At 41.8% G+C, this 22,483-nt stretch overlaps 1 protein-coding gene across 6 annotated transcripts in view; it reads left to right on the plus strand.

Moving 5' to 3' along the window:
* LOC124131987 (deleted in malignant brain tumors 1 protein-like) overlaps nt 1–22,483 on the plus strand; it is a 30,502-nt gene that overhangs the window by 2,555 nt on the left and 5,464 nt on the right. The window contains exons 3-18 of one of the 6 annotated variants that reach the window (XM_048400866.1): nt 2,916–2,954; nt 3,879–3,911; nt 9,529–9,567; nt 10,045–10,080; nt 10,619–10,660; nt 12,288–12,323; nt 14,397–14,563; nt 15,769–15,892; nt 18,251–18,283; nt 19,208–19,267; nt 19,377–19,406; nt 19,603–19,766; nt 20,231–20,384; nt 20,956–21,003; nt 21,435–21,470; nt 21,802–21,837. In XM_048400866.1, coding sequence (XP_048256823.1) covers nt 2,916–2,954; nt 3,879–3,911; nt 9,529–9,567; nt 10,045–10,080; nt 10,619–10,660; nt 12,288–12,323; nt 14,397–14,563; nt 15,769–15,892; nt 18,251–18,283; nt 19,208–19,267; nt 19,377–19,406; nt 19,603–19,766; nt 20,231–20,384; nt 20,956–21,003; nt 21,435–21,470; nt 21,802–21,837 — 1,077 coding nt within the window. The remainder of the gene's footprint in view (nt 1–2,915; nt 2,955–3,878; nt 3,912–9,528; nt 9,568–10,044; nt 10,081–10,618; nt 10,661–12,287; nt 12,324–14,396; nt 14,564–15,768; nt 15,893–18,250; nt 18,284–19,207; nt 19,268–19,376; nt 19,407–19,602; nt 19,767–20,230; nt 20,385–20,955; nt 21,004–21,434; nt 21,471–21,801; nt 21,838–22,483) is intronic. The other 5 variants (XM_048400867.1, XM_048400870.1, XM_048400869.1 and 2 more) reach the window with 5 other exon arrangements.

Below are 22,483 nucleotides of genomic sequence, written 5' to 3' on the forward strand. Positions count from 1 at the left end.
TATGACTCATGGTTTTACTTCCTTATAGATATGCCCCTGAACACTGCCCTATGACCACACCATTCGTGACCTGAGCTGCAAAATCACGATAGCTGAATGTACATTTGGGTGTGGAGCAGGGATTTCTATTTGATTCACGTGATATGAATATATAACAGTTAGAAATGTACATGTGCAGGCCTATAAAGTAGAGCGATCAAATCAGAAACTGTCATGGGTGCTTGTCTTTGTATGTTGGGGACCGCCTCCGTGGTCTGGTGGTAGAGTGTCCGCCCGGACAGTTTGATCCCCGGCCGCGTCATACCAAAAGACGATAAAAGGTGGTACTTGTTGTAACCCTGTCTGGCGCTCGGCATTTAGGGGCTTAAACAAGGACTGCTCGGCTCGGAGTCAGTATACTGTGTCTGAGTGGGGCATTCGTGTAAAACTGCGGCATAGAATGTCAGTGAGCAAGCACTATAAATCGGCACCATTCCAGACTAGTATAAGCAGCCATACACACGTGCATGCACATCTCTGTGTAAGTGCAATAATCTTGGACGAGACATTAAGCTCCATTTCACCTCATCTTGTATGTTGAGATACTTGACATACCATTTAGTATCATGTCACGTTTCAATACAGTCCGTCATGACAATTAGCACGAAAGTCTTTCAGGGTAGAAAATGTGATTATCAATGGTCTAATTGGTAAGTTACGTTTTCTAGAAAAAAAACCTATACATGTGCATCAGTATACCAGTATAAAAGTATATAGTATATCTGTACATCAGTACACAATACATAAGTACATCCATACATCAGTATATCAATATATCAATACACAGTACATCAATACACCAGTACACCAATGTATCAGTACACCAGGACATATGTACACCACTACATCTGTACAGCAGTGCATCAGTACATCAGTACATCAATACATCAGTACATCATTACACCAGTAAACCAGTACACAAGTACATCCATACCTCAGTACATCAATACATTAGAACATCCGTACAACAGTACGTCCATACATCAGTACATCAGTACACCAGTACATCCATACATCAGTACACCTGTACACCAGTACATCAGTACATCAGTACATCAGTAAATTAGTACATCAATACACCGGTACATCGATACATCAGTACACCAGTACACCAGGACATCAATACATCAATACATCTGTACATCAGTGCATCAGTACATCAAAACACCAGTACGTCATTATATCAATACATCAATACATCAATACATCAGTACATCAATACACCAGTACATCAGTACATCTGTACACAAGTACACAAGTACATCAATACACCAGCACATCAGTACATCAGTACACTAGTACATAAGTACATCAATACACCAGTACATAAGTACACCAATACATAAGTACATCAATACACCAGTACACAAGTACACAAGTACACCAGTACATCAGTACACTAGTACATAAGTACATCAATACATCAGTACATAAGTAAACCAATACATCAGTACATCAATACATCAATACACCAGTACATCAATACACCAGTACATCAGTACACCAGTACATCAGTACACCAGTACGAAAGTACATCAGTACATCAGTACATCAATAAACCCTTACATCAGTACATCAGTACATCAGTACATCAGTACACCAGTACTTAAGTACATCAGTATACCACTGTATAGTGCATGAAAAACAGGATACAGATGGAAATCCTCAAAAGTAAACTGTATGTAGATATATGTCTACATGTATGGTGACACTACGAATGCATTGGGACATATCATATATCTGGTGTACAATTCGAAATATAGAAATGGCCGTTTTCGATTTCTTGTTTTCCTGAGCGGTTGTGTAGTCGTCACACCGGAGTTCCGGGTTCACGTGACATTGTCGGAAGCGTACAATGGAGTTTTGTTATCATTATGGAAATGCTTTTGTCGCTTCAATAAAAAAACACATGCTGTTACGAATCAGGAAGGTGTAAGTTAAAGGTTAGGAAAAGGTGCATGGTTGGCCGGGTATCAGTAACGCACAAGTTGATTTATTGTTTGTTATCTTAAGTCAACAGAATGAAAACGTCGAGAACCCTGGCGTACCTTGGACTTATAGATAGGGATTTTGTGATCAAGTGTAAGTCAAAAGACGAGAATTAGGAAGGTGATGATACTGGATAAGAAAAATATTTGTCATATAAAAGTATAGTAAATTTTCTCAGGATCCTAACTCATTTCGGGACATGTGTAGCACAATGACCCGGGGCTTCGCATCTATACTATTATATGTGGTGTAGATCACTCCTTGGAACAAACAAGATGTTTTTTCAAAACTATCTCTGTTGACATGTCGGTGGCGTATTAATCAGTAATGTTCTTTCCCCAAACTGACTGATACTGACATATGTGATTATCTTCCTGTAGGTTTGGCTTCCAGATGGCCGTACGGCAGCACTACGGGCAACACTGAGTTTTTTACTTAAAGATTGACTGCTAATATATTTCAGTTTAATGAGTTATGAATCGATAAAGCAACGTGTAATTGTACGAGAAAAGGGTAGTCGAAAACTCTCATTTTGACGGATGATCTGACTGGTTATTGGTCACATGTTGTTTGTGGGCATTGTGCAGCACATGTCTTCGCGCAATATTGTCTTTGGCTGTTTCAATATATGCACACAATTTGAGGTATTGCCTTTAATTGTGGTGAACCTTAGCAAACGTTGAGTAGTGTATAGTTCGACTGTGGAGTCGATTCAACGAGCTATGAACACAAAGATTTTAAGTCACATTTAAACCTCCGTTAGAATCGTTGACAGAAACAAGATAATGCTCGGTAAAATATATCAGTATAATATTCGTGAATTTAGGAATAAATATTTCTAAGAAAAGAAATGGAAACCAGAATGACAGGATGTTGACATTTTGCAGGTCGTACCCGTGACTGGTACTACGATACAACAACAAGAGGTGAGTGAGAAGACACACACTTCCACCATCAACGTCAGAACCATCACTACCGCAACCACTAACACCATATACAGACAGAAGGAAATACAATTCCTCAGTGTGCCCTCATCAAGAGAATAATTGGCTAGATAACGTGCTAAAACGCGGACCCACATATTTAGGTTATTAACGAAGTTAGGTAACAGTTGTGTATGAATATTGCAATGTACTATTATTATTATTATTATTATTATTATTATTATTATTATTATTATTATTATACAGACTAAAATAAATGTAACAAAATGGGTTTGGGTGATCCTGGCACAGTCAGGCTGGTTAGGCACATCATCAGCTCAGGGCCCTTGCCCCCTCTACACGTAGCCCAGACAGCAAATGGGACTTCTCCCAAGAAGCGCTGCCTAGTCGAACCCACCCAGAATTTTTTTGAGAATGTGAAGACTCCCCAATACTGGAGCCTTCTGCATTACCCAGACTGTCAGAAGGGCTGTATTCCTGGTAGCAAACCCAGGTACTCTCCAAATGTCAGTCAGAATATTGGGAGGTACCAAAATTTCTATTACGTGCAGATAACACAACGGACAGTGTCTCTTACATCTTCCAGTACCATATCGTCTTCCTCTATTTACCATTATTGACAAATTCTTAACAAACAAATAAACGTCTATATTCTCGACATGTTAGTGTCAGCAATTTATATTCTTTACACATTACTAATTTGTCGGATTCAGATACTTTACCATGCCGATCCTGCTGCTTACTTTTACATTACTTGTTGAAACTCCTTCAGAAGGAATCCTTTCAGTATAGTGAGTGAACCCGCCGAAAGTCGGATGGAGAGTAAATCAATTGCATGATTGAATACGTAACAAATTTACATGTTTGACACGTGAAGTTCTAAAAGAGGCAATTCTTTTCTTTTAGCACCAACCCAGTACTGGGGATACACGTCGCCGGGTAGGTGTTTCATAGTAAACGTAATGGAGTGGGTGAGTTTGTTTAACGCCACTTTGACCAGTTTCCAGTGATATCAAAGCTTGTCTTTACTCTGTATTCATTTCGCACGATAGGCCATCGGCCCACTGTACATTTAGTTAGTCAGGTCCACAATGGACATTAAAGAGCTTCTAATATTCATGGCATGGAATATATATAGTGAAAGGTTTTTCATAGTTTCAGCATGACATGATGACAACAATATGTTAAATTTATGGAATGTAGGTGCACATAATATTTTTTTCGGAAAATATTTATGTCTAAGATTGTAAATATGTTTTACAAATTAACAGAACATGGTATTCGTTTTCGATAAGACCAATGTTACAGGGGTTACAAAATCTTTGGTCTCTCGGGATTGTGATATCTACCCACTTCAATATGGAGTGTGCGAAAACTACAACGATAGCGAGTGAGTGCAGTAAGACATTTATCAATATTGATATGTAGAAGTAAGGTTCAAAACAAAAAATTCATTTAAATAAAGAATAGGTACGCATTTTAGAACGAACAATATCTGAATGCCATTCTTGTTCATGAATATATACTGAACCGCAAAAGAAACGTCACCCCAAGTAACATTGCATGAAAAGTTGTCATTTAAATATCTGGGTATTTTTGTCAAAGTTTCTAAAATTTCACATTACTTTGTCCGGAAAAATGAATTTTGATGATAAAAAAACAGATCAGATGACAATAAAACCAATCGCCCAAACGCATTCATTCATTCGTTGTTAAATTGCTACCACATGCCAAGATTGACAAGAAATCAGCGACACCAAGCCCTTGGACGATTGCAAGCTGGACAAGCTGCCCGGCAAGTAGCCTATGCATTTCAAGTCCGCGAAAGGACCATATACAGGCTCCAGCAACGGTACCAGACCACCAACACTAGAGATGACCGACCACGTAGTGGAAGACCGCTAGACCAAGGGTCACAAGCCGACGTCAGGATCGTCAGATTGTGCGACAGCATCTTCAAGTTCGCTTTGTTACTATTGTGGAGACTACTCGACAGACCATGGGGACACACCAGCGACACATTAGTGCGGACACCGTGCGTCGATGATTGACGAGCAGACACCTCCACTGTCACAGGCCACACCGAGGTCCCATTCTGACACTACGTCAACGCCGGGACCGTCTTCGGTAGGCAACACAGCACCAGCATTGGCGCCACCAGCAGTGGAAAAGAGTCCTCTTCTCAGGCGAGAGCCGTTACTGTATCTCAACAGCAGATGACAGAGAGAGCGAGAGAGAGAGAGAGAGAGAGAGAGAGAGTCTGGCGACGCCGTGGGGAACGTTATTCGGATGCTTGTGTTGTTGAGAGAGACTCGTGGGGTGGTCCGAGCATCATGGCGTGGGGTGGAATTGGTCTTGCACAGAGGGTCGGCCATGTGGTCTTCCAGAACATCGGTCCAGGCAGAGGTAACGGTGTCACAGCAGCTCGGTACACTGATCAAGTCTTGAGACCACACGCCATACCTCATCTGAGCACCCGTGGGACGAGATTCAAAGACAGCTGAATGACGTCAGAGTACGGGCTCAAGTGCCTGTGGCCTTCATCAACCGCCTCACCCATTCCATGTATCGACGTTGGACGGCAGTCATCAATGCACATGGCGGACACACGAGATACTGACTAGTAATACCATTTTCTCAGAGACTAGTGTTGTGTTTCACTTTAAGAACATTTGACACTTTAATTTCAACCTTGATGATCAGTTTTGCCAAGTTTCATCTTTTTAATATGTCTCAAAGTATGTTTACAGTGTTTGGACAAATAAGATGTCTCATATATTTATCCATGATGACGTTTCTTTTGCGGTTCAGTTTATTTTGATCGTGATACAAATTCAAATACAAACAGTTCTGTATAAGAAACTGATTGGTTTTTCCAAACATAGCCGAAACGAGATTTATATAAGGTGTTTTTAACCTTGGATACCCTATTAGGATATAGATATAACCTTACACCAAGCTTGTAAGCTTAATGTGTGTGTGTGTGTGTGTGTGTGTGTGTGTGTGTCTCTGTGTGTGTGTGTCTCTCTGTGTGTGTGTGTCTGTCTGTGTGTTTGTGTGTGTGTGTGTGTGTGTGTGTGTGTGTGTGTGTGTGTGTCTGTGTGTGTGTGTGTGTCTGTGTGTGTCTCTGTGTGTGTGTGTAGAGTGGGCTTGGAGGGATGGAGGATGGAGGTCGAGGGGGGGGGGGGGGGGGGTGGTGTGTGGGGGGGACAAAGCGTCTTTGGCGATGCCCATGATAACGGGAATAGTGCTGATGTCTCATGTTCCTGGACTGTCTTATTTGGCTATATTTCCTGATTAAAGACAATGGGCAAAAGCAAACGCTATGTTCATATCATAAGGACGGGGATAATTTTGTCACAAATTTTAAATGAGTATTCGTTTATACGAATCTCGATTAAAACCTTACAGTGTGTTCTTACAGCGTGCATGTAACATGAATTACTGGTCACCTTTGTAATTAACTTGTGTTGTTTGTTGTGCCTTTGCATGTGTTTGTGTCGGGTGCCACCGGCAGATCAGAGTACTCTCAACTTTGAACGAATGCCTGATGTCATTACTAGTTCATAGTGATTCACAAACGCATGCTTTTGATATAGTGGGAAACGTACAATGGACACTTTATTAGGATTATGGAAATGGTTTTGTCGCTTCAAGTAAAACGAACACATTGTGTTATGAATCAGCAAGGTGTAAGTTAAAGGTTAGGGAAAGGTGCATGGTTGGCCGGGTATCAGCAAAGCACAAGTTGGCGTATCATTTGTTATCTTAGGTCAACAGTATTTATTGTCACAACGGAATAAAAACGTCGAGAACCTCTGCGTACCTTGGACTTGTGATAGGGATAGCAGGTGTAAGTCTACAGGCGAGAATGGGAGGGTGTTGATACTGGAAAAGGCAGACACAAATTTGTCCCAGTGGTATATGTTCGTATGATCTCAACATGTCTCGGGACAACGGTCTCAATGGTCGGATGCGCCGGAATGCAGGGATGCGCTCCATTGAGGTGCCATGACCCGTTGAATTGTGGGTTTATATACAAGATTCGCCACCGATTACGACCCTTGTTTTTTTTCAGCATCATGTCTGTACTTGACCTTCTGTACATAATTATGAAACAGATAATTTCTTGGAATAGATTTATATCTGTTGCCATTACGGTGGAGTATTAATCAATAATGTTCTTTCGCCAATCTGTATGTCACTGACGTATATGATTATCTTCCTGTAGGTTGGATTTCCAGCACCACGGGTAAAACTGGGTTTCTATTTTGATTTACTTTAGGATTGACTGTTGAAATGTCGCGGGTTCTTCCAACGATGTAATTGAGGGAACTGAGGTGGTGAGGATGAGGTATAAAAGGATTTATTACCTGTACAAATATATAAATGACATCAACATGAATTGATGAGTCTAGGAAGAAAGAATGTCTTCCCTCGGCAATGGCGTGACATAAAGTCTCATATACTTAGTTGAATAGCATGGCACAATATAATATTCAAACGCTGTTACTTTATATACTATAAATGTAGCAATAAATGTTTTCGGGGCGGCACACGTTAGGTGTGACGACACCACATTATATACAAAGTAACATTTTTATGATCGTTTATGTAATAATAAAATATATATAAATGATAAACAAATGGAACTTAACCAGATCTTTCACTCACAATCTTACTTACAGGATGGTGCTTTAACTTAATGTTTGATTTAGTAATCTCGTGCAACGCGATGCCTTTTGACCGAATATGATATTCACAATTTACTACAATTATGATTTAGTTTCTACAGTCGCGTTACCTATTTTATTGAGTAGATTTCCATAAAGAAAGTAGATAGACAAGGGTACATACCTGTAAAAATATATAAATGACATCAACATGAATTGATGTGTCGAGGAAGAAAAAATGTCTTCCCTTGGCAATGGCGTGACATAAAGTGGCATTTGAAAGTGTCTACGTCACACCCCAGGTATCAGCACGGGATTCTGCTGGTAACACAACCAGGAGAGAGAGATGAAGCGTCCGTAAAATGAAACAGAGATAACTCTTGGCAACTAACCCTAAACATATCCGTCTTGCGCGGAAGAGAGACTGGGTGAGATAGCTCGGCAGTTAATATATACTACTCAAAGTTTTGCTTACGATGACGTTTTGATGAATCATGTTCTCCATCGGGGCACCATGACAGGTGTGCACTACCATGGAGGACATTCTAGATGTGTACGTGAGATCGGACCGGACTTCATCCTCATGGACGACAACGCACGACCTCATCGTGTCATGGTCGTTGATGCAGACTTACAGGAGGAGACCATTGTCCGCATAGAGTGGCCAGCCCTTTGACCAGACATCAACCCTATGGAACACACGTGGAACGAGCGTAGATCGCCCCCTCACGACGCCCTGTCCTTCCGACAACTCCACAGGAACTTTGCAATGCATTTGCTGAAGAGTAGAACAATGTTCCCTTGTCAACCATCCAGACACTTATTGGGAGCATGAGACGGCGGTGCCAGGCTGTGATCGCATCACGTGGATCACATACGCGCTACTGATAGTTTCTTCTTCTTTATTCGGGGGCACGGGTGGCCCACTCGTCTAAGGCGCCGCGATTCGCTGTGCAGAGTGGCGTCCCTTGGGCATGCCAGAAACCTATGATTGTGGGTTCGAATCCCGGTTCGCCCTGATTATGTTTCTAGGTTTGTCAGCACCATGCCCGTGCTCGAGGGTTTCACCGAAGTGGTAAACGTCTGAGACCTGCATCACTTCGGGCTTTCCTCCCACATTAAACTGACACGCCGTGATATAACTGGAATACTGTTAAAAGAGGCGTTAAACCCAACTCACTCACTCAGTCACTCTTCTTATTCAGTACTATACAGGCCACAGGCCCTTTGTACAAAATGTATGACATATTTATGGCAACAGTCACAATGATCAAATACGCATTCTTTCTTCTTTACTGTCATACAGATATTTAGCGATATTGATAATGAGCTTTGTGTTAGTTGTAGATAAAGGAATGTTAAACTTATTGACATTTTGGTGTAAATATTATTTTGAAGGAATATAGATATGGCGTAGGTGGATTGTGTTTGTGGACAATGGATTCGTTTTCGGGATATTTTGACGTTTTAGTTTTGTCAGATACTCTGATTTTGACGGGCGATCTGACTGATTATTGGTCACATTTTGTTTTCTGGCAATGTGAGGCACACGACAACGGACTTGTCTTCACGCAATCTTGTCTTTAGCTATTTCAATAGATGCACACAATTTGACACATTGATTTCAATCTGGTAATCCTTAGTAAAGTTTGAGTAGTATGTAGTTCGACGTGGACGTGGCGTACATCGATTGAAGGAGTTATGGACACAAAGATTTTAAGGCACATATAAACATTCTACCCGTGGACTGCTTTTCAGAAATAAGTAGAACGAAACAAGATAATGCTCGGCAAAATATAGCTGTATAATATTCGTCAATTTAGGAATACATATTTCCAGAAAAGAAATGGAAACCAGAATGACTGGATGTTGACATTTTGCAGGTCGTACCCGTGACTGGTACTACGATACAACAACAAGAGGTAAGTGAGAAGACACACACTTCCACCATCAACGTCAGAACCATCACTACCGCAACCACTAACACCATATACAGACAGAAGAAAATACAATTCCTCAGTGTGCCCTCATCAAGAGATTAATTGGCTAGAGACTTGTGATAGAGGATAACGGGTTTAAGTCTACAGACGAGAATGGGGGAGGGTGTTGATACTGCATAAGGCAGACAAAAAGTATGTCCCACAAGTAGTAAATGATCGTAAGATCTCAACACAACTTGGGACATGTGTCGCACAATTATCGGAGGGGCTTGAGCTTCGCTTGCAGGGTTGCGCCCCCTAGATGTGCCAGGATCCATTGAATGTGTGTACATCCCAGATTCAACACCGATTATAGCCCTTGGTGTTTCAGCATCATGTTGACATTATGGTGGCGTAATAATCAATGATGTTCTTTCCCCAAACTGACTGATACTGACAAATGTGATTATCTCCCTGTAGGTTGGGCTTCCAGATGGCCGTACGGCAGCACCACGGGTAAAACTGAGTTTTTTTACATAAGGATTGACTGATCATATATTTCGGTTCATCGAGTTTTGAATTGAGATAGGAATGGCTGTTTAACGATATTCACAAGGGACTAAACGGAACGGAACGGCATAGCTTAGTTGACTGTTTGGCCCATGAGAGGACAAAGAAACGAACGTAGCGGAGGCGTATTAACTCCCGGCATTTGACCTTATTTCTGGATTTTAAACGAAAGTCAGGAAACTCTCATTAGCCAATCCTAGAGAGAAAGTTAAGTCCATATCATATGAATAAAGATGACTTTATACTATTTGGGATAAACACGCGTAAAGCCTTTTGTAATACGTTTTGGGATACACACGCGTAAAGCCTTTTGTAATACGTTTTGAAAACAGTATCAATTTACAATGGAATCATGAAAGCCTGTAGGTAAAAATATTGTTTTAAAATCGCGTTGTTACTGCGTCATTTTAGGCCTAACAAAAATAGACATAAATTTGGCTAATAGTCGTCCTGGATAACCAACACATGACATATCTGTTTTTAGAACGGCCTGCTACCTATGATGGGAGATATGCAACTACAGGTGGTAAGTATAATAAGTAGAGAACAGAAGAAAGAATTACTTTGCTTCAGTTTTACTTGTATGACGATATAACATCATGTAAAAAATGCGCAGATTATGATTGACAAGGATGTTAGACAACTGGTTTCGTTTGAATGGATAAACTCTGTTTACCACGGTGTGTGCAATTACGTTAAGTGGTTCCTTTATTCATCATTGATAATCTACAGGAACAGCTGTACTTATAATGTCATGTACATACCCCATCAGCAGGAACAGCCGTACTTAGACATGTCATATACATACCCCACCTGCAGGTACAGCCGTACTTATACATGTCATATACATACCCCATCAGCAGGAACAGCCGTACTTAGACATGTCATATACATACCCCACCTGCAGGAACAGCCGTACTTATACATGTCATATACATACCCCATCTGCGGGAACAGCCGTACTTAGACATGTCATATACATACCCCATCAGCAGGAACAGCCGTACTTAGACATGTCATATACATACCCCATCTGCAGGAACAGCCGTACTTAGACATGTCATATACATACCCCACCTGCAGGAACAGCCGTACTTAGACATGTCATATACATACCCCATCTGCAGGAACAGCCGTACCTATATATGTCATATACATACCCCATCTGCAGGAACAGCCGTACCTATACATGTCATATACATACCCCATCTGCAGGAACAGCCGTACTTATACATGTCATATTCATGCCCCATCTGCAGGAACAGCCGTACCTATACATGTCATATACATACCCCATCTGCAGGAACAGCCGTACTTATACATGTCATATTCATGCCCCATCTGCAGGAACAGCCGTACCTATACATGTCATATACATACCCCATCTGCAGGAACAGCCGTACCTATACATGTCATATACATACCCCATCTGCAGGAACAGCCGTACTTATACATGTCATATTCATGCCCCATCTGCAGGAACAGCCGTACCTATACATGTCATATACATACCCCATCTGCAGGAACAGCCGTACCTATACATGTCATATACATACCCCATCTGCAGGAACAGCCGTACTTATACATGTCATATTCATGCCCCATCTGCAGGAACAGCCGTACCTATACATGTCATATACATACCCCATCTGCAGGAACAGCCGTACCTATACATGTCATATACATACCCCATCTGCAGGAACAGCCGTACTTATACATGTCATATTCATGCCCCATCTGCAGGAACAGCCGTACCTATACATGTCATATACATACCCCATCTGCAGGAACAGCCGTACCTATACATGTCATATACATACCCCATCTGCAGGAACAGCCGTACTTATACATGTCATATACATACCCCATCTGCAGGAACAGCCGTACCTATACATGTCATATACATACCCCATCTGCAGGAACAGCCGTACCTATACATGTCATATACATACCCCATCTGCAGGAACAGCCGTACTTATACATGTCATATACATACCCCATCTGCAGGAACAGCCGTACTTATACATGTCATATACATATTTCAATATATATGGTCTGACTTCTATATTTCTATTCAAATGGTTACTGATGACGCATTTAAAATGTTTTATTTTCAATGATATTTGTCAAATGGATCATGCCTATCATCACAGATTCGAGCGGGGCCTTCACTTCGCCGGGCTATAACAGTAAGTTAGATATATCAATGAATATGTGCTATATAAGTTTTGTTATTTGTTTGTTGTTTAACAATATCACAGCTATATGCGGCGGTCTGTAGATAATCATGTCTGGACCAGACAATGGCATCATGAGCATCGATCTAGGCAATAGGGATACGATGACATGCATCAACCAAGTCAGCGAGCCTGACCACCCGATCCCGTTAGTCGCTTCTTACGACAAGCAACGTCGCCTTTTACGGCAAGCATGTGCTAGATAAGAAGACGTCATAGTGACAAGCATGATAAGTTTTCACGCCATACTGTGTGATTGCAGGACAGTGCATCTATTGGGAGTATATTATAAGATCGATTATGATTGCGGATTCCGATTGATGAAAGCTTTCATGAATAAAGCTCCCTTATATGTAACCGTCGTGGTTGACCGAGTTGAGGTGAGGTGAGGTGAGGTGAGGTGAGGTGAGGTGAGGTGAGGTGAGGTGAGGTGAGATTAACGTTAAATAGCGACGTGTATGCACGTGTGTGTGTGTGTGTGTGTGTGTGTGTGTGTGTGTGTGTGTGTGTGTGTGTGTGTGTGTGTGTGTGTGTGTGTGTGTGTACTAGTCCGGGCTGATGCCGATTTATAGTGCCAGATACCATGCTGCAGTTTAACATGAATACCCAATCAGACACAGTAAACTGACTCCGAGCCGACCAGTCCTTATTGTAGCCTCTTAATGCCGAGTGCCAAAGTAACAACAAGTACAATCTGTTAACGTCTTTTGGCCGGGGATCGAACCCCGAACCCTTCTCTCTCCGGGCGGGCGCTCTACCACTAGACCACGAAGGCGTTCGGACTGCATTGAGCCACGAGGCCCAAACAAACCCTACTGGTGTAGAGGGCATCCTCCTTGTGTATAAAGTCCTCCACCACAGAAATGACGCCATTATAATTTGCGTCCCCCATTGAACGCCGCTGCCCAGCTCTAAAAAGTGGGGACAGAAAGAGTATCATCCTCTGAAGGTGACACCATGACCACGTGGGTGGCTGATGAAGTTAGTCTTGCATGTCAGCTGGATATACTTCATGACAGCGTGGTCGCCGATTTTGTCCATTATTCCTCAACGGAGACCTTCTACGTACTCTGATGCCTGTAGAAATATGCTGACTGGTCGTGTATTTGGTCCAAATGCATCATGTAAGCATAGAAGGTACTATACAGAATGCATGTTAACTGTTATGGTCGACCATACATCCTGCGTATAAGTGCGTAAATGATGATAATGTAAAGAGTGGCTAAAGTGTACAGTTCAGAAACCGGTTAATCCATTCAGGATCTGACCATCCTTATTTATGAGGTGCAACTGCTTATAGCTATGGAAGTTGTGTTTGTTGTTTAACGCCATACTCAGCAATATTCCAGCTATATGACGGCGGTCTGTAAATAATGGAGTCTTGACAAGACAATCCAGTGATTGACATCATGAGCATCGATTAACGCATTTGGGAAACGATGACCACTCGATCCCATTAGTCGAATCCTACGACAAGCGTGGGTTGCTGGAGACCAATTCTAACCAGGATCTTCACAAGTTCTTCAGGGAATTGGCGGCACGGGTCGCCTAAGGCGCCGCGATCCGCTGTGCAGAGTTGCTTCCCTTGGCATACCAGAAACCTATGATTATGGGTTCGAATCCCGGTTCGCCCCGATTATGTTTCTAGGTTTGTCAGCATACCCGTGCGCGTGGGTTTCACCGAAGTGGTAAACGTCTGAGACCTGCATCACTTCGGGCTTTCCTCCCACATTAAGCTGACACACCGCGATATGACTGGAATACTGTTAAAGCGGCGTTAAACCCAACTCACTCACTCACTTCTGAGCATCGATCTAGGCAACTGGGATACGATGACATGCATCAGGTCTGACCACCCGATCCCGTTAGTCGCCTCTTGCGACAAGCATAGTCGCCTTTTACGGCAATCATGGGTTGCTGAAGACCTATTCCACCCCGGATGTTCACGGGTCAGCCGTGGAGGTAAATGCCCCAATTGAACTTCTGTTCTGTTAACCAGCATCAGATGTGAATGAACAATTTCAGACTGCGGAACAACGTACAGCAGCAGCTTGTCTGGTTACATCACGTCCCCCAACTACCCAAGCAACTACTACAACAACGCTCAATGCGAATACGTCATCTCCCCTGGCACCTACGTCTACCTCCGAGTGATTGACAAAGACCTGGAGAAGTGCTGTGACCATCTTGTGGTATGATATCTCTCATCCATGCTTGAGTGACCCATGTTAGTATGTCATGTGAATACATCTTGTTCGATCACCACTAAGTATAAGATTGTACCATGCCCTTCCGGAAGACCGGGTTCTGATTGGTCAGCCACAATCAATCACGATAGCACGTGTCTAGTCTATTCGCTATATTGATCGATCAGGGTGGTAAACAAGTCCAACTTGACAGCCACCAAACAAATTCGTAAAAAGATCACACAGCGCATACACGTATATGCATATAATTTAAAGCGGAAACGCCCATCATCATGAATATAACGGTATTTATATCGTAAATATCACACGGTAGCGCATTTACTGATTTTATTGAAACAAAAGATACGTTAAGTTTGAATGACGTGTGACAAATGCAGAGATTCTGCTGGTAATCAGTAAAGAAAGAAATGTAAGAAATGAGTTGAGGTTAGTCTTACTGTCTCGGATCAAATAGTTCATCTGTAGTCGACTTAGTATTATTGATAAATGGTACTGACCTTAGGACAAAACTTGGGGACTTCATGATCAGACCGCCTACAGAACCATCTACCCATCAGATCATGTGCATGTGGTTATGAAACAATATCATTACGAAAAAGTGATAATACCAGGTGTTGGCAAAAACACACAAGATCCTGTATCTGATGTGTACATGTACACGCATGGTGACAAAAAACATAGCAAAATACACTTACATGTACCTTACACAAAACGAAATAAATGTGCGCATAAAAACATATGATAATAAGATGGGCATGAAATTGGATATCCAGATACTGTTAACATCAGAGTGAGTGAGTGGGTGAGTTGGGTTTAACGCCGCTTTTAACAGTATTCCAGTTATATCGCGGCGTGTCAGCTTAATGTGGGAGGAAAGCCCGAAGTGATGCAGGTTTCAGACGTTCACCACCTCGGTGAAACCCACGAGCACGGGTATGGTGCTGAAACATTTTCGGGGCGAACCGGGATTCGAACCCAAAATCATAGGTTTCTGGCATGCCCAAGGGACGCAACTCTGCACAGCGAATCCCGGCGCCTTAGACGACTGGGCCACCTGTGCCCCCTGTTAATATCAGAAGAAATAACATAACAGATACTAGATTAGATAAAAAGCAATGTGCAATAACAGGCTTCTAAAATATCGATCGTAAAATCTGTTATATTTTATATCTTAAGATGTGCTTTTGCAGATATATGATGACCAAGGAAACAACGTGACTGGCAGTTACGACCTCTATGGAAAATACTTCCGAGTGGTGTTCACCTCTGATGGTAGCGTTGTCCGCAGAGGATTCCAACTGTACTACGGTCCAGGTATGTGGCCATTGTCATCACCTTAACAGCACTACAATGCTCACGATAGCAGTTTACGTTAGGGTTACAAACACTGACAATGTTATTCTTTTATCCTCCAAACACAAGTATATAGCGAATCAAGCAATGAGAACACGTTTACAAATATACCATGCCACGACACATATACATGCATACAATGGCAGCACACATATAAATGCATAAAAATAAAATGCTACGACACATATACATGCATACAATGCTACGACACATATACATGCATACATTGCCAGGACACATGTACATGCATACAATGCTACGAAATATATACATGCATACAATGCTACGAAATATATACATGCATACAATGCTACGACACATATGCATGCATACAATGCTTGGACACATAGACACGCATACAATGCCAGGACACGTGAACATGCATACAATGCCACGACACATATACATGCATAAAATGCCACAACACATATACATGCATACAATGCCAGGACACGTGAACATGCATACAATGCCACGACACACATACATGCATACAATGATTCGACACATATACATGCATACAATGCCAGGACACATATACATGCATAACCTGACATGACACATATACATGCATAACCTGCCAAGACACATGTACATGCATAACCTGCCAAGACACATGTACATGCATAACCTGCCAAGACGCATATACATGCATAACCTGTCAAGACACATGTACATGCATAACCTGCCAAGACACATGTACATGCATAACCTGCCAAGACACATGTACATGCATAACCTGCCAAGACACATGTACATGCATAACCTGCCAAGACACATGTACATGCATAACCTGTCACGACACATTTACATGCATAACCTGCCACGACACATTTACATGTATAACCTGCCACGACACATTTACATGTATAACCTGCCACGACACATTTACATGCATAACCTGCAACGACACATTTACATGCATAACCTGCCACGACACATTTACATGTACAACCTGCCACAACACATATACATGCATAACCTGCCACGACACATATACATGCATAACCTTCACGACACATGTACATGCATAACCTGCCAAGACACATGTACATACATAACCTGTCACGACCCATATATATGCATACAATGCTACGACACATATACATCCATACAATGCCACGACACATATACATGCATAACCTGCCACGACACATGTACATGCATAACCTGCCAAGACACATGTACATGCATAACCTGCCAAGACACATGTACATGCATAACCTGCCAAGACACATATACATGCATAACCTGCCACGACACATTTACATGTATGACCTGCCAAGACACATATACATGCATAACCTGCCAAGACACATTTACATGTATGACCTGCCACGACACATTTACATGTATAACCTGCGCGACACATGTACATGCATAACCTGTCACGACACATATACATGCATAACCTGCCAAGACACATGTACATGCATAACCTGCCACGACACATGTACATACATAACCAGCACGACACGTGTACATGCCTAACCTGCCACGACACATGTACATGCATAACCTGCCAGGACACATGTACATGCATACAATGTCACAACACATATACATACATAACCAGCACGACACGTGTACATGCCTAACCTGCCACGACACATGTACATGCATAACCTGCCACGACACATGTACATGCATACAATGTCACGACACATGTACATGCATAACCTGCCACGACACATGTACATGCATAACCTGCCACGACACATGTACATGCATAACCTGCCACGACACATGTACATGCATAACCTGCCAAGTCAAATGTACATGCATAACCTGCCAGGACACATGTACATGCATAACCTGCCACGACACGTGTACATGCATAACCTGCCAAGTCAAATGTACATGCATAACCTGCCAGGACACGTGTACATGCATAACCTGCCACGATACATGTAAATGCATAACCTGCCAAGACACATGTATATGCATAACCTGCCACGACACATGTACATGCATAACCTGCCACGACACATATACATGCATAACCTGCCACGACACATATACATGCATAACCTGCCACTACACTTGTACATGCATACAATGTCACGACACAAGTGCATGTGTATACAATGCCAAGACACATGTACATGCATACAATGCCACGACACATGTACATGCATAAAATGTCACGACACATACATGTACACATGCATACAGTACACATACATATGCATACAATGTCATGACACAATGGCCGTGTACTATGCTGTACAAACGTTGTAGCGTAATGATGTCATGGTTTATTATTTGACGTAAACCCACTGGTTTGCGTTTGGTAAATGCATGTTTGACTTTTTACAGATTTGTCATCACTCCCCGCGTATCTCACAACCGGTAAGCGTACAGATTTGCACAATTTATAGCTTGAAACTCTGTTCATGATTTCCCTCGGATATTTGTCCCTGTTTATAAACATAGAAAGGCAAGGTGGTGCGATGAAATGGAGTTTAACGTGCGTGCGACGTGCATGCACATGTGTGTCTGTGCGCGCGCGTGAGTGTGTCTGCTGATTTATAGTCACCGTGCTATAGTCCACTGATATACCATGCCGCAGTTTAACATGGATACCCCACTCAAATACAGTATGCTGACTCCGAAATGACCTGTCCTAGTTTTATCCCCGCAAGACTGGGAAACAACCAACAAGAACCATCTCGTAACGTCTTTTGGTATGACGCGGCCGGAGATCGAACACCTGACGTCCCGTTCTCCGGGCAGAAGCTTGTAGAGGACCAATTTGACTAGCCGGACCAATTTTTCTAATCAAAATTAAAAAATCTCGCAACGTTTTCATAAATATTATTTTATTATATATAATGATAAACAGCGACTAAAGTACGCGATCTGCGAGTCTCTGATTTAAACAAGCCGACAGCATACCAATCCATAATGGCGGATATCGTCGCCCGAACATTAAAATGTTGCATTGGTAAACGGAAACGAAATTGACATCATGCAAGTGCCTTTTCTGTACAGGCAGTTACATTTCTAGAGTCTTAGTTAGATTAAACAATCGGAAAAAACTAAGATATGTCCAAAAAGATAGAAAGTTTGTTTTCTTTGTCGAATGTGCACACTGGCAGAAATATATATCGAGTGCACACAAAACTATTTGATATGTCCTTTGAGAGGCGACCAAGCACAAAGGCTTGAATAGTTATCGTTGTTTATCGGAGTGCTTGGTCGTTATACGAATATGGGCACTTTATAACAATTCCGGTGTCTGATTTTCAAACATATTTTCTGACTTTCCACCAGACTCCAGCTACAACAGCCAGCCATCTAGCTCTTACCCTTGGTATGGAATGACAAGCTCCCGTGAGTATTGCGAAATATGAAGAACGTGGTCTAACTTCTTTTTTTAAACAAAAAAGTCCGTTTACACAAATTTTAAATATTCTGAAACATTTTATATTTACTTCCACAGCCCCGTGGTACGATAGGACTACAAACGGAGGTAAGCGTTTTTATGCCCACAAGAACAAACATGTCGAGATAAATGTAACATGTGTCTTTTCATTTAGTATTACGACCAATACGTACACTACTACACTACTTATGTGTTCATCCGCTACAGTGATAGTGTCTTTGTGTCAACTGAATTCGCTTGACTCATTATTCGCTTTCTTAATACATATATGTTTTTTGTTAAGCCTGTGGTCAGACGAGCTACAGCACGAGTGGCGTTTTCACATCCCCCAACTACCCCTCCAGCTACTCAAACAACCTCAACTGCGTCTACCACATCCTCACATCAACCTACAGTGAACTTAGAATTGACGATATGAATTTAGAGCAAGGTTATGATCACCTGAAGGTACATAGAAACACTGTTATACTGTCGTATTTGTTTTACCGAGTTTTGTCTTTACTTTATGATAGTATACACAATGTGATGTGCATAATAATAAAAGGAATAATAATAGATCAATACCACTTACAGACCTTTCGCAAAAATTCGGGTCAGAATTAATCTTCAGTAACCCATGCTGGGCTTAAGAGGCGACTAACGGGATCGGGTGGTCAGGCTCGCTGACTTGGTTGATGCATGTCATCGAACCCAGTTGAGTAGATCGATACTCGTGCTCACTGGATTGCCTGGTACACATGCAATTTACAGTCCCCGTCATATAGTTGTTGAAAAGCAAACAAACTGCTCACAGACAGTATTATCACAATACATTCTCAGCTCCCTCGGGATCATACATCAAATGGTAATCACTCAGAGATGATGGAGAACGTTAAACGCCAAGGTGAATAATTATTTTGCCTGCTTTTCAGATTATTTACGAGGACCCATATCGGAACCGCCAGTTGAGGACATTCACTGGCACAAGTCGTGATACCATCATCGGCAGATACTTTGATATCACCTTCACCACTGATGGAAGCAATACTAACCGAGGATTCAAACTGTCCTGGAGACTGTCCTATGGTATCATAGTATAATACCTCTTAGCCTCATAATGACTAAGTGTGAACCGTCGTTTCCCAGAATTTTGGGATAATACACATGCCAAACTATCCGTATTCCAAGATAAACGGAGTACTTAAACTTTTCCATAGCACCAGTAGGGATTCTGATAGGGCCACAAAGGGAAATGCTACATTAAAAGAAGTAGTTCCAGCTAACGATATTTCATTTTATTATGCTTCAAAGTGAGTTTGACCAATCAGAGAGCAGAACTACCAACCCCATATGAGCCCGTATACCGTCAGTAAAAATCCAAGATGGTTGTTACTGACCTAATATGAGACGGTATACCGTCAGTAACAGCCATTTTGGATTTTCCAACACCCACCTCATATTTCACATGAAAATTCTAGTACAGAAATTCCTTATTCTACACTGTTTTTGACGCCTTGTCCAATATTTTTCTGCTAACCTAATATGACACCGTATACGGCAACTAAAGACACCATAACTAATAGTTTTTACAATGAAGCATACCATAATGAAAGCATATAACCATTTGTACACTCATAAAATCCAACTGTTATTTTAGATGCGACCTTGACCTATGGCTATGGATACACAACGAACGCATACTATCGTGAGACATTTCTACATTCTTATTTCTTCATGAAGATTGACAAGGATAATGAACTATGTTCAACCTTATATTATGCAGTACTCGTGCGATAAGTGCACTACCTTCACTGTCAAGATTTTTATCATTTGAACAATCATTAATAAATATAATATTTGCTACATGTTTCCCCAAGTCGTCAAAGGCGAGATACGACATAACAGAGATACTTTTCAAATCGTGACCACCCACCCACCCACTCACTCACTCACTCACTCACTCACCCACCCACCCAAACTCACTCACTCACTCACCCAAACCCACACACTCACTCACCCACTCACAACCCACTCACCCACCGACCCATCCACCCACTCACTCACTCACTCACTCACTCACTCACTCACCAAAACCCATCCACTCACTCACTCACCCACCCACCTTTATCATTCCAGAGTCGGGCAGCAACTGGTGGGGCTGGTCATCAAAAGGTAGGAACTTTTAGTGTGAAATGCCCGCGTCTGAGGCTCTGTGAGCGCAGTGTGGAGGGAGATAACTGCTTATTTACGTCACTCAGTTTATTTCATTTGTCATGTGGTCTCTGGTGAGCTGCTTTGTAATGGACAATAGTCAGTACTACATTTCACTGTTCTAAACGCTGGGGCATCACACTCACTCACTCACTCACTCACTCACTCACTCACTCACCAAAACCCATCCACTCACTCACTCACTCACTCACTCACTCACCCACTCACCCACTCACCAAAACCCATCCACTCACTCACTCACTCACTCACCCACTCACCTTTATCATTCCAGGGTCGAGCAGCAACTGGTGGGGCTGGTCATCAAAAGGTAGGAACTTTTAGTGTGAAATGCCCGCCTCTGAGGCTCTGTAAACGCAGTGTGGAGGGAGATAACTGCTTATTTACATCAACCCCGTATACTCGAAAGTGACCTAGAATACTATTCTGTTATATCCATGTGTACAAACGGGCAGTTCAAATTCAATTTTGTTGCAAGTGATCACTCAGTTTGTTTCAATTGTCATGTGGTCTCTGGTCAGCTGCTTTGTAATGGACAATAGTCAGTACTACATTTCACTGCTCTAAACGCTGGGGCATGGCATGAAACTATCAGATACTACGAAAGATCGGACGAATCGCTCGTTTCCATTTACTGATATCAGTTGGCTCTTATTTTTGGACCAGTGGCATTCAAGTTTAGAGAAGCATTTTAGAGCCATTTGTTTTTTAATTTTCTTCTCGAAATTTCAAGATACTAAGTTGAAATTTCAAGATTCTAAGTAAAAAGTCAAGATACTGACTTGACATTTCAAGATACCTTGAAATTTTAAGATACACAGGTTGAAATTTCAAGATTCTAAGTAAACATTTCAAGATAATGATCTTGAAATTTCAAGATAATAAGTTGAAATTTCAAGTTAATATCATAAAATTCCAACTTAGTATCTTGAAATTTCAACTTATTATCTCGAAAC

The sequence above is a fragment of the Haliotis rufescens genome, unplaced genomic scaffold, assembly GCF_023055435.1.
Source record: "Haliotis rufescens isolate VD_foot unplaced genomic scaffold, xgHalRufe1.0.p SCAF_20, whole genome shotgun sequence".
In the NCBI taxonomy this organism is placed as follows: Eukaryota; Metazoa; Mollusca; class Gastropoda; order Lepetellida; family Haliotidae; genus Haliotis; species Haliotis rufescens.